This window comes from Ochotona princeps, chromosome 7, assembly GCF_030435755.1.
Source record: "Ochotona princeps isolate mOchPri1 chromosome 7, mOchPri1.hap1, whole genome shotgun sequence".
Classification (NCBI taxonomy): domain Eukaryota; kingdom Metazoa; phylum Chordata; class Mammalia; order Lagomorpha; family Ochotonidae; genus Ochotona; species Ochotona princeps.
In genome coordinates this window covers 32,060,061-32,081,389 of record NC_080838.1, presented here as the reverse complement: position 1 = coordinate 32,081,389, position 21,329 = coordinate 32,060,061, and the positions used below count along the sequence as shown (strand labels likewise).

At 38.5% G+C, this 21,329-nt stretch overlaps 1 protein-coding gene across 3 annotated transcripts in view; it reads right to left on the bottom strand.

The window, feature by feature from the left end:
* PRDM5 (PR/SET domain 5) overlaps positions 1-21,329 on the bottom strand; it is a 183,457-nt gene that overhangs the window by 58,421 nt on the left and 103,707 nt on the right. For all 3 annotated transcript variants that reach the window (XM_058666903.1, XM_058666905.1, XM_058666904.1), the window contains 4 exons: positions 19,899-19,978; positions 11,830-11,914; positions 10,174-10,331; positions 288-381 (listed from right to left, as the gene is read on the bottom strand). In XM_058666903.1, coding sequence (XP_058522886.1) covers positions 288-381; positions 10,174-10,331; positions 11,830-11,914; positions 19,899-19,978 — 417 coding nt within the window. The remainder of the gene's footprint in view (positions 1-287; positions 382-10,173; positions 10,332-11,829; positions 11,915-19,898; positions 19,979-21,329) is intronic.

Sequence of the window (21,329 nt, the reverse complement as noted above, 5' to 3'; positions counted from 1 at the left end):
AAGTTTGGAGATATCTTGGTAAATATTGGAAATGTTTTTAAAAATAATTTTAAATAATATGAATAAATAATAGGAAATGAAATGTCTCATAAAATGAGTTATCTTAGTGTGGAAAAGCAAAGATAATGCAAGAAAAGTTGAAAAACAATTATTGGTCCTTTCTTACATTTAAAAATAGTTTACATAGCCACTTAAAGGTACACTTCTCAAACGTCTACATTGTCAAGCATCATTATGAACAAAGAGTGACATTTCTTTTTGTTTCATCAACAAGAACTATGACTTACTGTTGTGTATTAGCAGGTGTCTCTGCAAGGAAAATGGAGTCCGGAACAAAGCTTTACATTCTTCACACTGGAAAGGTCTCTCTTCAGAGTGGGTCTGCAAAAGCAGCATTAAATTGGGAGGATTAAAAATCAGCTGGGCACTGCAATTACTGGAGCTCATATTCACAATGTTAAAGAGCAAAAAGTGTTGGGAGATTGGCATTTGGTGCAATGACTAAGACACTAGGTGGATGCCTAGCTTAGAGACCTGGCTCTAGTTCTGTTCCCTGACAATTCCTGACAAAGCACGCCCTGCAAGGCACCAACACATGGCTTCAGAAGCTCAGCTGCTGCCATCCACATGGGAGACCTAAATTTGATTCTGGGCTCTGGACTGACCCGGCATGTTGGACAAGCTCTGTCTCCATCTCATTCTCTGTCTCTGTCCCTCTATCATAAAGTAAAAAGAAATAAATTTTTTTTCAAAAAAGCAAAGAAGGATGGGTAATTAATATCTTGCTCCCTCTGCTGAGATTATTTCACCATTGTAATAAGAACTATTTTGTATTCACAGGAGAAAAATTACTCTGCTGTCAAAGCACCATATTAATTGAGTATTTGATAAATAGCAAAGGAAATTGTTTCTATTATCTCAAAATACTGATCTGAAAACCCACTGCAAATTATCAAGACCGACATCCTCTATCACTGGCCAAGCTTGAATAATGCTGACACAACTTATGCAATATAGACAAGGATGAGAGTTAAAAGACAACTTTATCAAGTAGCACCGAATAATAGAGTCCTGAATGCTGATTCTCCCCCCCCCCAATTAAAACTGAATATTTACTTATAAATTAACACCTGAGAAAATTCATAATTTTATGTCAGACACTATACTGTACATGATTATTTCACTTAATTTTAACAATAATCCAATTAAACATTATTGCTGAACCATTTCCCAGAGGAAAAACTAAGATGGAAAAGGTTTCAGTAATTCGCCAAATATCAAGTAGCAGGGATGCGGCAAGCACTCATGAACATCATGATACATTACAACTAACAATATACTGATAAAAAAGAAACAATGGAAAAGCACAGTTAGTGGAACAGTAAAGAAAAATAGAGAAGATAAAACAAAAACCCCAGGAATATCAGCAAAAGCTGATTCGAGTCACTTTTTTTCTTATGCATCGATATAGAAGCATTTGGCACCAATCAGTGTATCTTGTTCTACCATGGATGTCAAGAGAATGAGGATCACAAATACAAAGAAAAATAACTAAAAGTGGACTATGCCCTCCAAATCCAGCAAAACAAATAACTGATTGTATATGTGGTATACAAGCGAAGGGCATAATTCAAAGTCACTTTGTGGTATACCGGTTTACATATTTTCATAATCAAGTAGACATTGCAATATTCAAGGTTTAAGCACTACCCATTCACACCATGTTGCTGAGAAGGGGTTATCGTATGGTTTTCAGTTGTGAAAACCAAAAAGAAATGATGGAGAGAACTGATGCTTAAAAGTCATGGTAAACCATGGATATTCAAAAGTACTATTTAACTGCAGAAATTATGATAGCACAGAAACACATAGATCAATAAACCAGAAAAAAAAAGTAGATTTCTCTCGTTGGATAAAATGCACTATAATACAGGAAAACACGGCATTGCAAACTGTAAGACAGGAAGTATAACATGCCATAGTGAAGCAATGGTCGAATTATTCAGACTACTTATCTCTTAGAACTAGAAAACTGCCAGATAAAATGTCTGAACCAGACATTCAGATGAAAAAAGATAAATTTGATACAGTAATCATCTTACAGATATAGTAAGATAACAACTCCAATAAAAAAAATGCAGAAAAAGAATCCCTTTTCAATCAGCCATCCTAAAATTCAATTCATCAGGTTAGGTTTTGGCAGTTCTATCTACGTTGTAATCTTTACGTCACCACATGCTAGGCTATTCAGATGCTGGGAATACAGCAGCATCTCTGCTGCCCTGGAGTTTTATTCCACCAGGGAGGAGACAATTAGTACATGGAAAGGCAAGTACCATAGTAGGTCAGAATACCTACTATGGGGAAAAAAGAAGAGAGTTTCAGAGAATGACACATCCATTAAGGAGGTTGTAAAAATAGTATCTGACAGGCAAACTACTTGAGAGCAGATGTGATACATACGAAGGAGCAAAGGTAACTAGATGACACAGACATGGAAGCCAATGTGGTTGGAGCCAGCAATGTGATACAGGAATGAGAACAGAGAGAAGTCAACCAGGTATGGGCCAGGGAGACTATTGCAGGAATTTCGTCTTTTACTCCGACCAAGATGATAAAATCTCAAGGCTTTGGAGCAGGTGCCTGGAATGATTCATTTGACATTCAACAAGATGCTAATGATGACTTTGTGGAGAACAAGATATGAGGAACAACTGGAACTAGAAAAATAGTAACAATAAAGCAAAAAATGAAAAAAGCTCAGGCCATAATTGAAGCTGCAGACAAAAAAATGTAAAATTACATATGCTAATAATATTTGAATCCATGACTATAATGAAAGAAAATTTAAAACAAAGATATGACCTATGAGCTATCAAATTGCTAAAAATAAGAGAAAATGTGTATCATTCAACATTAACAAAAGTAAGAATAAATACTAAAGGCAGGGAGGGCTAGGTGGGATGGAAGAAATTGGGATAAAAAAATATGAGAAGCGGAGTATGGTTTATAGATTGTGACAAATACAACCTGATATGTAAACACTGAGAAAGCTGCGTGTGGAGCTTATGAGGACTTTTTGTATTACTTAACTTTTTTCATATACCATAAGGTATATAAGTCTCATATACCATAAGGGAATGAAAAATCTCTGAGTTCTGATGCGGCTATTGTAACAAAACAACAAATATGCATATCCCTTGACTAACAATTCCCTTTACATAAATGCATCTGATAAGTTTTTCTTAGTTAAAACGTTTGTTTATACATGTAAAAAGGAAAACTTCTAACTATCCATAAAAAGATATTAACTTGGTCAACAAAATTATAGTGAATACTACAATTATGTACCTTTTTTCTTTGGAGTGGAAAATTACCCATAATCTATTCTGAGTGTTAAAAAATGGAAAACATTCCCAAATCTATTTAAGTTATCTACACACGTTCACATAGAGTGAATCTAGGAATTTCACAAAGAGTAGAACCTAAGGAGGTGTTCTAGAAAATGCTGAGGAAGACTTTCTGAGGAAAATGGGGAGTGATACTTGACACAATGTTCACTTTCCTATTCATACCTCTTTTTTACTGTTTACATTTTCTACAGTAAGTAAATAATAATAATAATATCATAAAAAATGTTTGGAGCACCATGATTGACACACAGCATAATTTCAGTCTTTTCAAAAATACTACACTCCACCCTAACATATATTGCTTCTTTTTCTGAGACCTAGAATTTTTAAATAGAAATGACTTAGCACTTCGATTATGGATTGACTTGGAACGCTGCACTGTCTTTTAAGTATGTTAATCCCAAGCTACAACAGGTGATATTGGTGTCATATTTTTTAAATAGCAGTATCATAATTTAAGATGTTATGAAGGTATAGACAGTTGAATAAATAGTTCTATTAACAAAGATCCCAGCACCACCATCTGAGTTGGGATTGCATACATTGTGAAATCTGTTTTGCTAGAGCTTCACTAAATTTTTCATTGATAAGCCAGCAAAACACAGAGAGCGGGAGAGAACTTTCATCCACTAGTTCATTCCCCAAATGGTCACAATCTCCTGGCCAGGCCAGGAACAAACCAGGGACTCAGGAACTCTATGCTGGTCTCCTACAAAGAGGGGCCTAGAACACAGGCTGTCTTCTGCTGTTCTCCAAGGTTGGTCAGCCAAGGAGCTGAATCAGAAGCAGAACAGTCTGGATTCGAACCAGAGCTCTAAAAAGGCATGTGGCATCCTAAGCCTCAGTTTAAACCACCATGCCTGTTGGTCTGGGCAGAACATGGCTGCAGTGTGACAGACTGGGCTAGACTCCAGCATCCACTGGTGCTCGTGAGAGCCAGAGTGGGTGTAGGACAGGTTGGGCTAGGTTTCCGCCCCAACTGGACCACATGAGAGCTGTGTTTGGGCACAGACTAGGAGTGGCTGGGCTATAGCACCAAATAGTAGGAAACAGAATAGGTATGAGCCAGAAGGGAAAGGCTACTGTTGTTGCCAGGACAGGAGGTGGATTGAGTAAGCCCACGTGAGCGAGATATGCCACTGAGAAAAAACCCAAGAGAGGAGCTTGGGGAACTCCTTTGTTGGGGTGCAGTCCCTGTAGGTGAGCACAAGAATCAAAGCAAGGAGCAGCCCAGAGCAGACCAAGTTACAGTGCCTGCCAGCATAAGTGTGGCTCAGATATGGGGGCGGACCAGGCTGGGCCAGTTCATAACTTCCACTGACAGATATGAGAACCAGAATGGGGTGCAGAATGGGCTGGGTCTGGCCACATCACCACCTAGTTTCACATTAGGACCAGGACTGGGGGCTGACTGTGACAGGTTGAACGGCAGCTCCAACCAGTGCAAGATGGAATAGGAGCAGACCAGGCAGGACGAGACTGCAGCATCCGCTGACAAATGCCCAGGTGGCACAGGCCATGACAGGCTGGGCCCCAACATCCACCAGAACACGTAAGACTGGGACAGAGGGGTGAGCCTGGTAGGGGAGTAGTGGGGACTCGTCACTCATGTGGGTGAGCATAAGAGCTGGAACTGGGGGCAGCAGGCTGGACAGGGCTACAACTGTTTGTCTACATGTGAACCAGGTTGGGGAAAGCCAGGCTGGGGTAGCGATTGCATCCACTGGTACAGGCATGAGCAAGAATAAGGACAGGCAGGTTGGGCTTTGTTTTAGCATCAGCTGCCAAGTGCTGGGACTGGAGACAAGGTCTGTCAAGCTAGAGCGCAAAACCACCTGGAGAGTCTGAGATCCGGGTGCGGAGTGGGTCAAGGGGAGGGGTTGTGGGCACCTCTCCGATGGGCTGCAGTTGCTACCGATGAGCCTGAGAACCAGGACTGGGGGTGGGCCTGGCTCAACAGGCAGTGGCACCTGCTGGCATGAGTGTGGGCTGGAGGTTGGAGTTAGCTGAGTTGAGTTAGGCTTCAGTGCTCAATGATATATGTGAGATCCCATTGGGATGTGAGGCAGACCAAACCAGTCCATTGTACATACTGGCAGGCACAGAAACCAGAGCTGCTCAGCCCTCAGCATAACTTGTTTTCATGAAATAAAAAGTGACTATATAAAATTGCATCCTTCTTGGAGTCTGGAAAAACAAAACAAAACAAAACAAAAAATCCCAACTCTGACTGGGCTGCAGCTCCCCCTGTGGTACAAAATGAGTGAGCATGCGTTGGACAGGGCTGGGTTCGGCAGCAACCCAGGGCTGAGGATGGAGGGCAGATAAAATTATTCAACTACCCCAGTGAAACTTGACAGCAAATTTCTGGGCTGGAGACACAGAGGTGGACTATGACCTCAGAAAGATTTGCTTATCCATGGAGCAGCAATACCAGCATCATCTCAGAACTACTGAGAACACATGAACATTACCCTCAGAAAATGCTCCACAAGGGGGACCTTGGGATGACATCGGGTGGCAGTGACCCAATCTCCCGGGTGATGTGGCGGTTGGGAAGCTGGGCATAGTATCTCCTTGTATCCCCCTCACACCAATATACGAGAAGAAAAACAAAATGTGTAAACAATGGTCTCACCCACCATCCCTTGATCCTTGACCCTTCCCACCCTGATCAACTATGTAAACATCATCACTTTAAAAAAAAAAAAAAAAAAAAAAACAAACACCATGCCACAGTGTTGGCCCGACTTAGGAAAAAACCTTAGCAGAACACAAATGTATTCAATAGACAGAAAGCCCTAAGAAGACATGTTGCGTAAGATGCATGTTGTGGGTAGTAGATTTCTGTGTCCAAGATGCAAAAGTTTTACAAATAACCGATTAAATGAAGCTTTTGAAAATGTGTTTTATCCTTCATTTATTCAACAGTGAAGCATGCCAAAATACCCTGTGATTTATTAGTCAAATGACTCTTGTGCTACATAAGATCTCTTATTTTAAAGGCCAAATCACTGATGATACAAACATCTGCCAATGGAACATAGGAGATGCTCTAAAACACTTTATGCATTCTTTTTAAAGTTTACATTTTCTCTTACTATGACAAACCATTCCCACTTACTCTGGCAGTGTTTTAATATCATATTAAACAGAATTGATAAGACTTGTGCTGTAGTAATTATCATACATGTGGTAGACCCTAATAATCCCATATATCAATAAATTCCTTCAATACAAAAACTTTTAAAAGCCCTCTCTCCTTAATGCCCCTTATTTAAAAAATTGTTTATGTAAATGTGTGCATGCAAATGTGTGTGTGTGTACAAAGGGCATGAAGAGGCCATGAACCAGAGTTTGAGACATTACTCTGAAAGGCCAATGGAATCATTTCTAGGAGGAATTGGGAATTAGAATTCCTCAGAGGCCTCTAAAGTACATCCTGAAGCTACACAAAGGCCCTCAAGTCACACAGGAGTCCCTAAGGAGTTTGTTTATGTTTCCTCAGGGCAAAAACCTTCCCTGTTCACTTTCACCATCAAGGAAGTAATGCTGGCTCCAGGATCCAAGATGGCGCAGTATATCCATTCATCCTACAGAAGCAGAAAATCACTGGGTATCTCATCCAAATTTTAGGGGGACTATACCTGATAGGAAGTAAGAGAAAGGGTACAGATGAATGTATCAGGCTCTGTGTCCTGTGGCACTGATACATCTGCAGATTTGCGATCTAAAGAGTTAACCACATCGGATCCAAAGCATTGCTATTTTTGCTGGATCCTTAGGAGATGTTATAAATGTAATCATATGATTATTGGGGTGAAAGAAGTGAACAACTAATTTTGATCACTTGAGCTCGCAAGCCTCATAAGACAATGGGATGATTCACAAAAGTTTTTAAAAAAACAGAAATTACCCCTCTGAAATTTCACTCTATATTATCATAATCACAATGAAAAATATTCCATTTACAAGTATGAGAAAATGGCTAAAATAACACAAATAAATAAAATAAAAACATATAGGTTACACATTCAAAAAACCAAATGGATGATTAAAGAATACCTGTAAAAAAGGGAAGATTTGCTTTTTTATATAAATCTTCCAGAATATTTCAAATGTTTTCACATAACTATACCAAGCACATGCTGGGATCCTAACAGAGTGAGAAACACATTTGTTCAGGAAAGAAGGATTGAATGTGCTTTCCACATTGGAAATTACGAGCACCACGGTTTCTATCCTTCCCAAGACATCATTATTACTTTCACATGATTTATGACTCAGACTCTGAGAGATGGTGCAAAGATCCTGTGCCACATTCCCATGAGGCATATAATCTACGCCAAACTGTGAAAACCCATAAATGTGGGTAGATCAGTTTCATCAAAACAAGGAACAACAGGGTTCCAGAGACTGAACAGGAAACTAGCCAGATAATTTTTTTATAGCCACACAATTCCAAAGCAACAGCACTGAATGCAATCCTGCCACTCCTCAACATATAATCTTTACACATAACACGAATGTGGCAAACATGAAGTCTGGCAGAGGCAATCTGGGACACTATCAATGAACCCTGTTCATTCTTTGGTAGCTTGAAATTTTCTTAGGCTTTGTAGACTGAAGCTGGAATTAATGTCATAATTTTTGAATGATTCCAAACAACAGACCGTGAGATCTTTGTACTGAAATGGGCTATTATCCTCATAAAATACTGTAATTGAAAAAAATAAATAACAAGCTATTTTAAGAGATATAATATTAAAATTTAACTATTACCCTCATTTGGAATACTGCAATTGAAGAAAATGAGTAATAAGTCATTTTAAAACACTGTATACTCATTTTATAATGTGCTAAAACCTACTAATCCAAATCAATAAACAGATACTTGTTGCATCACAAATATATATATTTTTTAAAAGTTTATAGTGACAGTACAGCAAAGAAGCCAGAGAAGCAACTTTGCTGCCTTCTTTAATTTTTAAATGCCCAGTAAAATTGTGCACATCTACACAGTAACTTGATATCTTAGCACATGTATACATTATGCAGTATCTGATTCAGGTAAATACAACTATCTGCTCAAACATTTATAAAGTCTTGCCGTTCAAAAAATTCAAAATCTAATCTTCTAACATTTTTTTTCTTTTTTTTATTGATTATTTTGCATTATGTGACAGTTCCATAGGCTCTGGGAATCCCCCCACCCCTCCCCACGCCCCTCCCCCCTGGTGGATTCCTCCACCTTGATGCAGTATTACAGTTCAAATTCAATCAAGATTCTTTCTACCACAAATACATTTCACATACATCTTCAAGATTTTGAATAACCTTGAGTAAACCTCTTGAATTCAATTTAAGCATTATTTATTTTCTACACACAGTAGTAAATGTAATCCTAACACCTTCTGAAATGAAAATTTAAGAAAAAGGCAAGGAAAATACATAGAAATAAAAATCAGAAGAAACTGAGTAACTATAATTTGAAGAGAAAGGTTAGAAAAGACATGTAGAATGAAGGCAAATGTCTGTGATGCAGTTAATGTCCAGCACAGCAAGATAAAACACTGCAGAAGAAGGCTGGGCTCGCAGAGCAGAGAACTCTGAAGGACAGTAAGGTATATGCACACTGATCGTGTAGACACTGAAAATGTATTTAGGTGGCAAGACAATGTACAGCAGAGCCATGTGATTTGGCTCTAACAATACAAAGGAATCATGACTAAAGTAGAGACACTTGTTTGTGCTTTTTTGAACCACAAAAAGAAGAAACTTTCAAGGCACATCATGTGGGGAAAGAGAATGAGAAAGTCATTCTGAGCATGTTGAATTCATTACATCAGAAGCAGGCTCAGCAATATATGAAGTAAGTGGTTAAAAATGTGAGCCTGAGGTTTGGGATCCAAGAAAAATGAATTATTTTGAATTCATCACCATAGCATTGATAACACAAGCCACTTTTGTAGTGGACACGTGTTAGGAAAGACAGAATACGAAAGAGATCCTCACCCAAAGCATCAGGATCATCGCTGGGACCAAAGTAAAATCAAAGAAGTACCCAGAAAAACTCAAAGAGGAGCTCTACTACAAAGACACCAAATATGAAGAGAATTTTCAAAATAGTAACATAAAAAAAATCAACTGTTGAGAAAGAAGGAACAGAATAAAGACTTTATAATTGTTGCAACTCCAGCCCTTCCCCTCCAAATTATTTAATATATGAGAATGCACATATATTTGATGACACTTTGCCTCTGAGACTATTTTAAGATTCCTTTATTTTTATTTGAAAGGCAGATTTTACAGAGAGAAGTAAAGACAGAGAGAGAGAAAGGTCTTCCATTCAATGATTCTCTCCCCAAATGGTCATAATGGCCAGAACTAAGCTGATCGGAAGCCAGGAGACAGGAGCTTCTTTTAGGTCTCCGTTGAGAGTGCAGGGATCCAATGACTTCAGCCATCCTCAGCTGCTTTGGCAGCTCATGAGCAGGGAGCTGGATCAGAAATGGAGCAGCTAGACATGAGCTGATACCCATACGAGATGTCTGTGCTACAGGTGGAGGACTAGCACACTACATCACCATGAAAACCATTTTTAATAGAGGATGCCAGACTGGATGAGACAGCAAGGGTTATGAATGCTTGTAAGTCAAGATATTCCCCAGTTGTTCCAGATACTTCAAAATTTTATAAGTGATTAAAAGAAAACTATACAGGTAAGTTTGCAGAAAAAATAAAATCAATGAATGTTTACCTTCTTGTGATTCTTGTAAACATTTCTGTGGGCAAATCCCTTCCCACAGAGTTTGCAGGTGTAGGGTTTATCCTCGCTGTGTATAACTTTGTGAGCACCCACTTGATCCAGCCTCTTGAAAGACTTATTACAGATGTCGCAATTATAGGGTCGCTTTTCTGCGAAAAATGAGTGAAGACAATTTCATATTTATAGAGTATGGGATAAACGCAAAGCATCTTCTCCTTAAATTACTTGTTATGGACAAGCGAGACATGGTCAAACAACATAACAAAGAATATGCCATTTAATGCATCTACAGTGGATAAGTATCTATTCACAAATGAAATACAGGCTCATTCTTTTAAACACCCATTCTATAAATTACAGAGAAAAATATTTGAGAGGAAGGAAGGGGAAAAAAATCCAAAGAGAAGAAGAGACAGAACTCAATTTTCTGGTTCACTCAGGTTCCTATGATAGCCAGGATTGTGCCAGGTCAAAGCTGGGAACCAAGTATTCAATCCAGTCACCTGTGAGTGGCAGCAACTCAATTACTTGAGCCATTGCCATGCCCCTCCACCCAGGGTCTGCATAACTGGGAAGCTGGAGACAGGAGCAGTCATCAAACCCAGGCACATGATATAGGCAACATGTGTTAACTAGGTGGCTAAACACCTGCTCCCTACTTTGCATATATAAAAACAGTGAGCAAATTCTATTTGCAGACACAAGCCTATGCTGAAATTTATGTTTCAAATCAGGATCCCAAAATTCAAGGCTAAGGGTGGGCTCATGGTGAAGCGAAAAACGGACCCAGCAGCCCCCTATTGGGACACACCAGCTCCAGGTACTGAGCTTCTGATTCTCCATAGGAGCTATACATAGCAGCTGGTATGTGGAATACAAATTTATGGAATATGCACATACTATTACACTGCAGACAGCTAAATTATATATGTATGCATATATATATATATATATATATATATGTACAGGAAATTTAAAAGCTAACAGCTTCAGATTTCTGATTATAATTTATCAAAGTATATGTGTCTGTTTGCCATGGCATATTCAAAGAAAGTTCTAAATCAATGGCCTAGAGTTATACATATCCTAAACTTGAAACAAAAATATATTTTAGGGATGTTTTTTGTTTTGTAATTCTATGACTGGAACAAACTGACAAACTCACTTAAAATGAAAACATGGTGTTAAAGACATATTCTCAAAATGTTTTTATAATTTATCACTAATAATTATTAGTACATCATTTAGAATGTAAAAAATATCTAGAAATAGAGGAGTTGCAATTATCGGGTTTCTGTGAAATGTCAGATATTATGCCAGAACAGTACATAAATGATCTCCTTCAGCCTCCATAGCATTTTGGATAGGTAAGGCACCCCCACTCACATACGAGGAATAAAGAAATCAAAGCTCTATTTGGAACAGGATAGGTGGCAAACTAAATGGTGTCATTGAAGATCTTTAACATCATTCCACACTTTTATCACGTTGGCCTTGTAAAAGTGTGATCTAGGGAAGATGAATTAATGGCAGAGCTGGAACTTTTAACCAGGGTTCCTTAGTACCACCCTAGAGATCTTCAAAACGACTGAGTAAAGTCGCTCTGATAGAGGCAATTCAAAACAAATGAAAAAGAAAATACTTCACCTGAGTGAGTGATCATATGGCGTTTTAGCTGATTAGCTGAAATAAATTTCTTCCTACATTCTTGACAATCAAATATCTCATGAGTCTGCAAAAGGTTCAATTGACAGGTAAATCAACCAACCAAGTCTAATAAAAACACACGAGCAGAGATACAAACATGGAGACAGTTGCTATTATGATAAACAAACTTTTAATTTAGCCTTTATATGCTCATACTGTCCTACATAAAATAGACAGGCAATGAGCATATGTTACCAGAAGGATGATATTAAATAAAATTAAGATTCATCCTACTCAATATGTGATATAGCTGACCCATATAGAACATGGGAAATAAATACTGTAAGAAATTACAGCTAACATACATTAGCTCTTTTTGATATGCACAAATTTAGAACAGGAACTATGTAACCTGTGGATATAATATTCCCTTTATAACAAGCAACAATATTTTAAACATAAATGAAGACAGAACAAAGTAAAACATTCATGCAAGTGAAATACCAAAATATACCTGATTTTGAAAAGCATGCAGCTCATAGTGAAAGACTCACATGGTACAAGGGTTACGATAAGATATAAAATCATAGCTTGTAAACAACTATTTAATATAAATATTACAAATGATTATTAAAGTGCTTCTTTCTCTCCCAGACACCAAATCAGAGAAACTAGAAAAGCAGTAAAGAAAATAGATGCTCATTTTATCAAAAGAAACCATGAACTCAAATCTGAAAGGAACATACTAGGTTGGATGTTTGGTCTAGTGTTTAAGACACTGTTGGAACAACGGCATCCCACATTATACAACCTTGACTCAATTCCAAGCTTCCTGCTAACAGAGACCCTGGGAGGCAGTGGTGAGGATTCAAGTGACTGGGTTCCTGTAGGAGAGCTGGACTTTGTTGCCACCTTTGTGTCCACTCGCAGTTCTTGTGGGCATTAGTGGAGTGAACTGGCAAAGAGGAATTTTTTCTTTCTCTCACTCCCTTGACTTCTTGCTCTTGCTCTCTACTTCTCAAATAAATAAATATTTAAAATAAATGAAAGAGTTGAAGAAAATCTTGTATCAGATTTATTAATCACCACAGCAAGTGAAAGCACCACACTCCTTTACCAAATATTTAAAAAATGGTTTATGGGAAATCATGTTTTTTAGTTACTATCTAATTAAACTCATAGGTCACATTATCAAACCAGATAAGAAAAAGCTCTCTAGAGGAAGTTAAGTGACTGGCTGTCATTAAAGAATAAACAGAGATACTCCAGAGTGGAAGATCAAGGCAGACGACTTTGGATAGTGCAGTACATCTGCTGTCCTCCAGCAAATGGCTCCCTTGATCTAAGCAAGCATAGAAGGAGCCAGGACGGAGAATGAAGATGGCAGAATAGGGTAAGGACACGTTTAAACAGATGGAAAAACATTTAATCAGGATGACGCAGAGAGGACACATTCCAGGAAATAGGAAAGGACAGAACAACAGCAGAGGGGTACCTGGAGACTGACAGACATAGGAAAGCAGCAGGCACAACAGTGTGGCGTTGCAGTAACTGATACTCCATCGGCATTCAGCAAATGGCAATCTGAACTCCACCAGCAGCCGGAACTCCACCAGCAACCAGGTGGTAAGGGACTATCACTGGGAGCTTGGGAGGTGAGCCCAGACAAAGAGCTGTCCATCCTGCTGGTCCGTTTGATTTGACCAGGAGAGGGGACAGAGCAGCAGATCCCAGATGGACAGTGCGAGAACAGGGTGGATTTCACAGCCCACTCAGCTCCCTAGAGCTGAACTGGGAGCCATTTTGTGTAAGGAGGCAAAGGCAATGGAAAGGGCTGAGCAAACACTGAGCTGGGAGTGAACTCATTTTTGACTCAGTGAACTGCATCAACATGGCATTCTACAGGTTCCACCCAAGACAGGTCGGGGTAGCCCTAAGACCTGATGGCCAGCAGATCAAGAACTCTAGTAGTGGTACATCAGACGTCATTTTGTACACTGTGGCAATAGCTTTAGGACTGCAGGGAACAACACTGAACTGCACATGTGCTGAGCTCATGAGAACACACTGAGTTCCGTGGATTGCACTGGTCCCGCAGGCAAATAATACCGACTGTGGCACCATATGGGTCAAAATAGGTCCGTGTGGCACCCAGACCTAACGTCCAACAAGTTTTGACAAGGTCAGCACCACCAAGAACCTAATTATATAGGACACCTGGTGTCTCTCCAATCCTGGGATCTGCTCCAACCGGAAGTGGGAATAAGCTTGCAGAGACAACAGTGCAGCCTCAACACGGTATCACAGGAGGTGGAGAGTGGTGAGCCAGGAGCTGGGGCTCTGGAGACCATGGTGGAAATCTAACATAAGAACCCAGACCTGGAACTCGCTGGAGGTTGTGGCACAAGTGGCTGCAAGCAAAGAGTTCTGTACCAACTGCAATAGTAAAATCGCATTGTACACCTGTGGTTGACACAGCTTAGAAACCTGCCCCAAGGAGAAGACTCTGCTAACCAGAAGTACAATGACCGAGTGCAAAAGAAGAGACAAAAGCAACAATGAATATTACCGAAAACTCCCCTGTAAAGGAGCAAAACCCTATGCCAACCTCAGAATTAACTGAGGAAGACATTGAGAAAATGGGGGACACAGAATTCAGAAAACTCATTTTAAAGCTTCTGATCAACAATGAGAAGCACATACAAGAGTTCAAAGAATTTAAGGAAGCAATAAAGCAAATCAAGGCTGGTATATCAGAAATTAAGAACACAGTAGAGCAAATTAACAGTACAGTGGACAGTCTCCAAAGTAGAATGAAGCAAGCAGAAGAAAGAATCTCAGAATTGGCAGGTATTTCCTGTCATCAGAGAGAAGCAAACAAAAAGCTGGAAGCAGAGCTGGATCAGGCCAAAAAAAGTATTCAAGAATTGAAAGACACTACTAAGAGGCCAAATATAAGAGTTATGGGAGTCCCAGAAGGTGCAGAAAGAGAAGCTGAGTTTGCAAATGTATTTAATGAAATAATAAAGGAAATTTTTCCTAATCTAGAGAAAGAATTGGAAACAGATCCAGGAGGGGCACAGAACTCCCAACAGGCTTGATCAAAAACAATCTTCACCAAGACACAGGATTATCAAACTCTCTTCAATTGAACGTAAGGAAAAGATCCTTAAATGTGCACATGAAAAAAATCAATTGACATATAAAGGAATGCCAATTAAACTCAAAGGAGATCTCTCACAGGCTACTCTACAGGCCAGAAGAGAATGGAGTGACATATTCCGGATTCTAAAAGAAAAAATTTTCGGCTTAGGATAACATATCCAGCAAAGCTTTGTTTTGTCTTTGAAAATGAAATAAAATTCTTTAACAGTAAAGAAAAGTTAAAAGAAATTGCCTCTTCCAAACCTGCCCTACAAAGGGTACTTCAAGATGTTCTCTTGACAGAGAAGAGGAATAGCACCAAACAAAACCAAAGGCGAATGTGAAGAACATCCCAGTAAAATGACAACAGAAGACTAAACCAATGAATAACCCATTCCTAAAATGACAGGACCAAAATACCACCCATACATATTAACCCTGAATCTAAATGGCTTAAGCTCAATCAAACATCATAGATTAGTAGACTGGATTAAAAAACAAAACCCATCTATTTGTTGTCTAGAAGAGACACACTTCACCAACAAAAAGCAGCGGAAATTAAATCACATGGGTTTTGTTGTTTTCTGTTAGTTTCATCTCTTCAAAACACTTTCTTCTGATAAAATCATTCAATGACTCATAGATCATACAGTACCATCATTTTCTTCAAGAAGATTCTTGATTTTCATTTCTTTAGCTACATGTTAGTCATTTAGTAGCATGTTATTTAACTTCATGGTGTTGTTAATTTCTTTTTTCTCCCTGATGTTGATTTTGTTTTGTGGCTTTTCATTTAAGGGGATGTACAGTAGCTGTGTAATGGAGACTGTCATATCTAGTAACATGTCATTTAATTTCATGGCATTGTAAATTTCTATTTTTCTTTCTATTGTTGATTTTGTATTATGAGTTTTCATTTGCGGGATGTACAGTAGCTGTGAAATGGAGACTAACACCCAGATGTGAGGATGCAGAGTAGCATGCATTTCTACTTCCAGACAAAGATGGACTTACAATGAAACTGTTCACTATATCTTGACAATAGGATGCTGGACTCTCTGCCATTGTCCATGCCCGCAATAATGGACATATGAGTGTGTGTGAAGAACTATATTTTAGTAATGATACAGAGGAACTAGGTGGGGGGGGAGGGAATTGGGGAGGGGATAAAGGAAATGCCAGGAGCCTATGGAACTGTATCATAAAATGATAATAATAATAATAAAACATTTAAAAAAAAAAAAAGGAGCCAGGACAAGGAGGGTACAAAGAGTGAAAGAGCAGGGCAACTGGGGTTAAATTGTCCCCTTACCTAGGTTTTCCTTTCAGGGGTAAAAAGGGTCTTAATTATGAAGAAAGTGTGTGAAAAAGAAGACAGTATTCAGAAATACACTCCACAGGCAGCATTATCAAACTACTATATTTAATAAAATATCTTTCCAATCTGTAATAAGTTAAATAGACCAGGGAAATAAGAATTGTAAGAGTTATATAAGAGAATGTTATGACACTATCCCAGTGTATTTAATCCTTTTCCGAAGACTACTATTCTATTCTGAAGCCATGAGGATAATGAGACAGTTAAAGAGCTCTAAAAAAGTGGCATATGGGGACCGGCATTCTGGCATAACAGGAAAAGCCATGGCCTCTGATGCTGTCATCCCATATGAACCAGCCTCTGCTAACAGCGTGAGAAAAGCACTGAAAAATGGTCTGAGTTTTAGAACACCTGACACCAACAAGGGAGACACAGATGGAGCCCCTTGCTCCTGGCTTTGGCTTGGCACAGCCCCAGTACTTGCAACAATCTGAGAAGTAAAACAATGGGCAAAAGATCTCTGTCTCTCTGCAACTCTTTCTAATAAATAAATAAATCTTTAAAAAATACAATATTTTTTAAATAAAAGCAAGTGTCATCTGTGACTACTCTTACAAAACTGATCTCCGTGTATACATTAAACTATTAGGATACTGATAAGATTACCAGGTATAAATCATACAAAAATCCATAAAGTGTTTCACATTTTTAAAAGAATCTAATAAAATCATCACTTGGAAAATGTTATCTACAACACAATATCATGACACTCAGAGAACAAATGACAACAACAAAACCAGCAGGTTAGGCATCTTGCTTATTGGTTAAAACAGAGCTGGGAATAACCACATCCTATACCAGAGCATCTATGAACAAGTTCTGCCTCTATTCACAATTCTAGTTTCCTGCTAATGGGTACACTGGGAGACAGCAGGTGATGCTAAGCTTCCGTGTCCCTACCGCCCCTCTGAGACACCTGTATTGAGTTCCTGGCTCCTGGCTTCAGCCTGGCACAGCCCTAAAAGTTGAGGACATGAAGCGAGTAAACCAGCACACAGGGCATCTCTCTCTTTTGTCTGCATTTTGCTCTCCCTCTGGGAAAAAAAAACAACGAAAATACTTTACAAATAATTAAAAAACATCACCAGGATATGTCTAAAAATGCTTTGCTTTGAAAATTAGGAGAAAAAAATGCTAAACAGTTTAATGTCTCATTTCAGAAATGAAAAAATAGATTAAATGTTTGAACGGAGGGTTAATGGCAGGAAAAGAAGAGCCCCATTGTCCTGATTCACTGGCCTGTGTTTGCTCTGTTATTTCTCCCCAAGGATCAAAATCACTCAACATACAGGATATAACCTCAAACATGTCAACACCATAAATTAAGTATCTCACATGTCAGAAGTTAAATCCACAGCACATGGCTGCAGCTTCTGTATTATAAAAATCATATGAATTTTTAAGTCCTGTCAAATTACTTTGAATTACATCTTTATACATACAAAGAGATAGAATTTCATTTCACAAACCTCAACAAAAGTAAAATTTTGCTTTCACTAGCAGCACTTCCACTCTATTTCGATGTTCCCTAGATAAGCTAAAAACAACGTATTAAATTAGGAGATGATCATTTACACCTTTGCTATCGACAAAATATTTTAGATGCTATCATAAAGCAAACTAAAATCAAAATCTTACTTTAATTTTATTAAAAATTCTATTAACTGCTTTTTAAAATCGTTAGAGTTAACAGCTGTCATTTATTTTCCGGTTTTTTTATCAAAATAGTAATAAATATATATTTATAATAAATGCTAAATTTATTGCCCCTAATATAATTATTTATTTTGGTAACATCAATTGGACACATAAATCTGAATAAATATTTTACATTAATTAAAAGTACAGTAAAGTAAAATCAAGTTCAATAAGACATAATATTAGTAATTCATGCTATTATTACTTGATCATATTACTGGTATATATATACATATATATATATTTAATTTTCAAAATAATGCAGCTCTTGTCTGCTGGGTTAAACTAAACTATGACACACACTTACTCCATTAGTCAAATGTTGCCAACATATTATAAGCACATGAAAAGCATGCGGCTCCTTCATTGACATATCTCCTTAGAAACAGCAACTGATAAGCCTGGAAGGAGAAAGGGGCTATAAATGAACTAGGGGACAGGACTGTGGCATGGCAAGCTAAAGCACCACCTGAGGTGCTGCCATCCTGTATCGGAGGGGTGATTTCAATTCCAGCTACAAACAGTTCTGATGCAACTTCCTGCATACCCTGGGATGCAGCAGATAGTGTCCCAAGAACCCGGGCCACCATCACATACTCCAGACCAGGTTGGAGTTCCTGCTTTCTGGCCTCAGCCTAACTCATTCATTCATTTTCTCTCCCTCTCTCTCCCCCACCCCACACTGTTGTGTGTGTGTGTCCCCATCTCTTTTACTCAGACTTTCAAATATATGAAAAAATGGTAATCTATAAATAAATAAGTAAGCAAAGGGCACAGCTAACCTGGTCACTTGGTGCTGAAGGAATAACATTAATTAACTCAGAAAAATCTTTTTATGGTTTACTGCATGTTAATCTTATTCTTTAAAATGACTTTTTGGGGCCTAGCACTGTAGCCTAGGGGCTAAAGTCCTCGCCTTGCACAGGCCGGGATACCATACTGGCTCACTGATTCCTGTTCCAGTGGCCCTGCTTCCTACCCAGCTCCCTGGGAAAACAGAGGATGAATCAATGCCTTGGGAAACACAGAGGAGGCTCCTAGCTTCAGATCAGCTCAGCTCCAACAGCTGCAGCTGCTTAGGAAGTGAATCAGTGGGCAGAAGATCTTTCTCTGTATCCCCTTCTCTCTGCAGATCTGCCTTTCCAATAAAAATTAAATAAACCTTTAAAACATAAAAATAAGATACAAAACAACTTTTTTAGGGGCCATCATGGGAACTTAATGGGTCAAGTCTCAGCCTGCATGAGCCATCTTCCCATATGGTCACTTGTTCTAGTTCTGGCTGGTCCTGGCTTATGGAATGGGAAAACAGTGGAGGTTGTGTCCATTTAGGGAGTGAACAAGCAGATGGAAGAGCTCTCTCTCTCTCTTTCTCTCTCTCTCTGTCTAAACTGTCATTCAAATAAAAGGTAGGTAGGGAGATAGATAGATACATAATTTTAAATGGCACTATTGGTCATCTGTCCTAACAATACGTAACAATCCTAAACCAACACCATGGTGGCAGATGAAAGCATGCCATTTTGAGTGAGTCCTGGGTGCTCCACATCTCAGCTTTCTGTTGCTGTGTCTGGGAAAGCAGTGGAAGATGTTCCAAGTATTTGGCTCCTGCACCCACACGGGAGGCCAGGATGGAGTTCTTGGTTCCTGCCTTCAACCTAGTCAGCCTTGGCTTTTACAACCATCTGGGGAGTGAGTCAGTAGTTGGAAGATTTTCTCTCTCTCACATGCCATTCAAATAAATGAATAAATAACCTTTACTTTAAAAATCAACAAAAACCTATAAAGCAGACACTATAAATTTGGAAAGATATTGTATTTTGATGAAGCAATTCTTTAGCTTACTGACCTTTCTATGTTCCTGTAGGCTAGATGCTGAAGAACACTTTTTATTGCACACTGAACATATGAGCTTTTTCTTTGGATCGCCTAAAATAGAAACAAAATGCTCATGAATTAGGTAGAAATAAGAGGGGAAACAGACTGGGTGTGGGCAAATGACACACCACTTCATTGTTATCATTTACAATTTTAAACTGTTCAGTTTTGTAGATAACGGCATTAAACTCAGATAAGCAGCAAGCTATATTTTTAGCCCTTTCATATAAAAAATGAGAAATTCTCAGCATGATGAATCATTTTCTTAGGTTTTTCAATTTTCTATGTGCAGATAGAATATTAAAACAGTGAAGGACACTTCCATAAGAAGGTTCAGATCAACAATAAAATTAACAAAATGTGTTGGTATAAGAAAACATGTATCCATTCATGTCTTTCTATTGTCCTTATATTCCAACAGAATAGTCTACTTCATCTGCTGAGATTTTAAGATTGGCTATAATTTCTTCTTGCCAGTACTAGATTCACAAAATTTATGAGCATTTGCTTTGTCCAATTAGTATCAAGAAACAGAATAAAGTACAATCAAGTACAATAAAACATACTGGTGATTAACGGTTATCCAAATCAAAACAAAGGCCAGTTTCATCATTTTGTCATAATGGTTATGTTTATAGTAACTCATTTCACATTTCAAATTTCCTAGTGATTACAGATATATAAAGGACTGACTTTGACATGTAGTGAGTAAAGCCACTGCCTCTGACAAACACCCTATATGGGCTCCAGTTCATGTTCTACCTGCTCCACTTCCATTCCAACTCCCTGTTAACAGTGTGGGTAAGGCATTTGAAGACGGCTATGTGTTTAGGCCACAGCCACCCAGGTGGGAAAACCAATCTAGGTTCCTGATTCATGGCTTTGGCCTGGCTCAGGCCCAACTCTTGCATCCATCCATCTGGGGAATGAAATAGCAGATGGGACAGTTGGAACGTCTCTACCTCTCTAACTCTGCTTTCAAGTAAATAAATAAATCTCTTTAAAAAGCAACAAAAGACCCAACAAGATACACTTTAAAATGTGACATAGCAGTAGCACCCTCTGAACCATCAAAAAATGGTCTTGCCAACTTGTAATGTATTGGCTTCAAATACAGAAAATGCAAGCTGATGAAGCAAACCATAACATCCATCGGGTGGACACCATCTGAACTCAACAATGACTGATTCATGGCCATTCCTACTCCAGCCACACACATTCACGACCCCACTTCCCTGATATTCCAAAGCAAATCAGAAAGAGTCAAAAACAAAATTACTCAATAATACAATTTCATATAGAAACATCTTTTTTAAAAAGAAACACTTTTAGAAAATGAAAATACTGAACTGCCTAATTTTCAAAATGATTATTTCATTTTATGCACTGTTTTTTTTTTCTC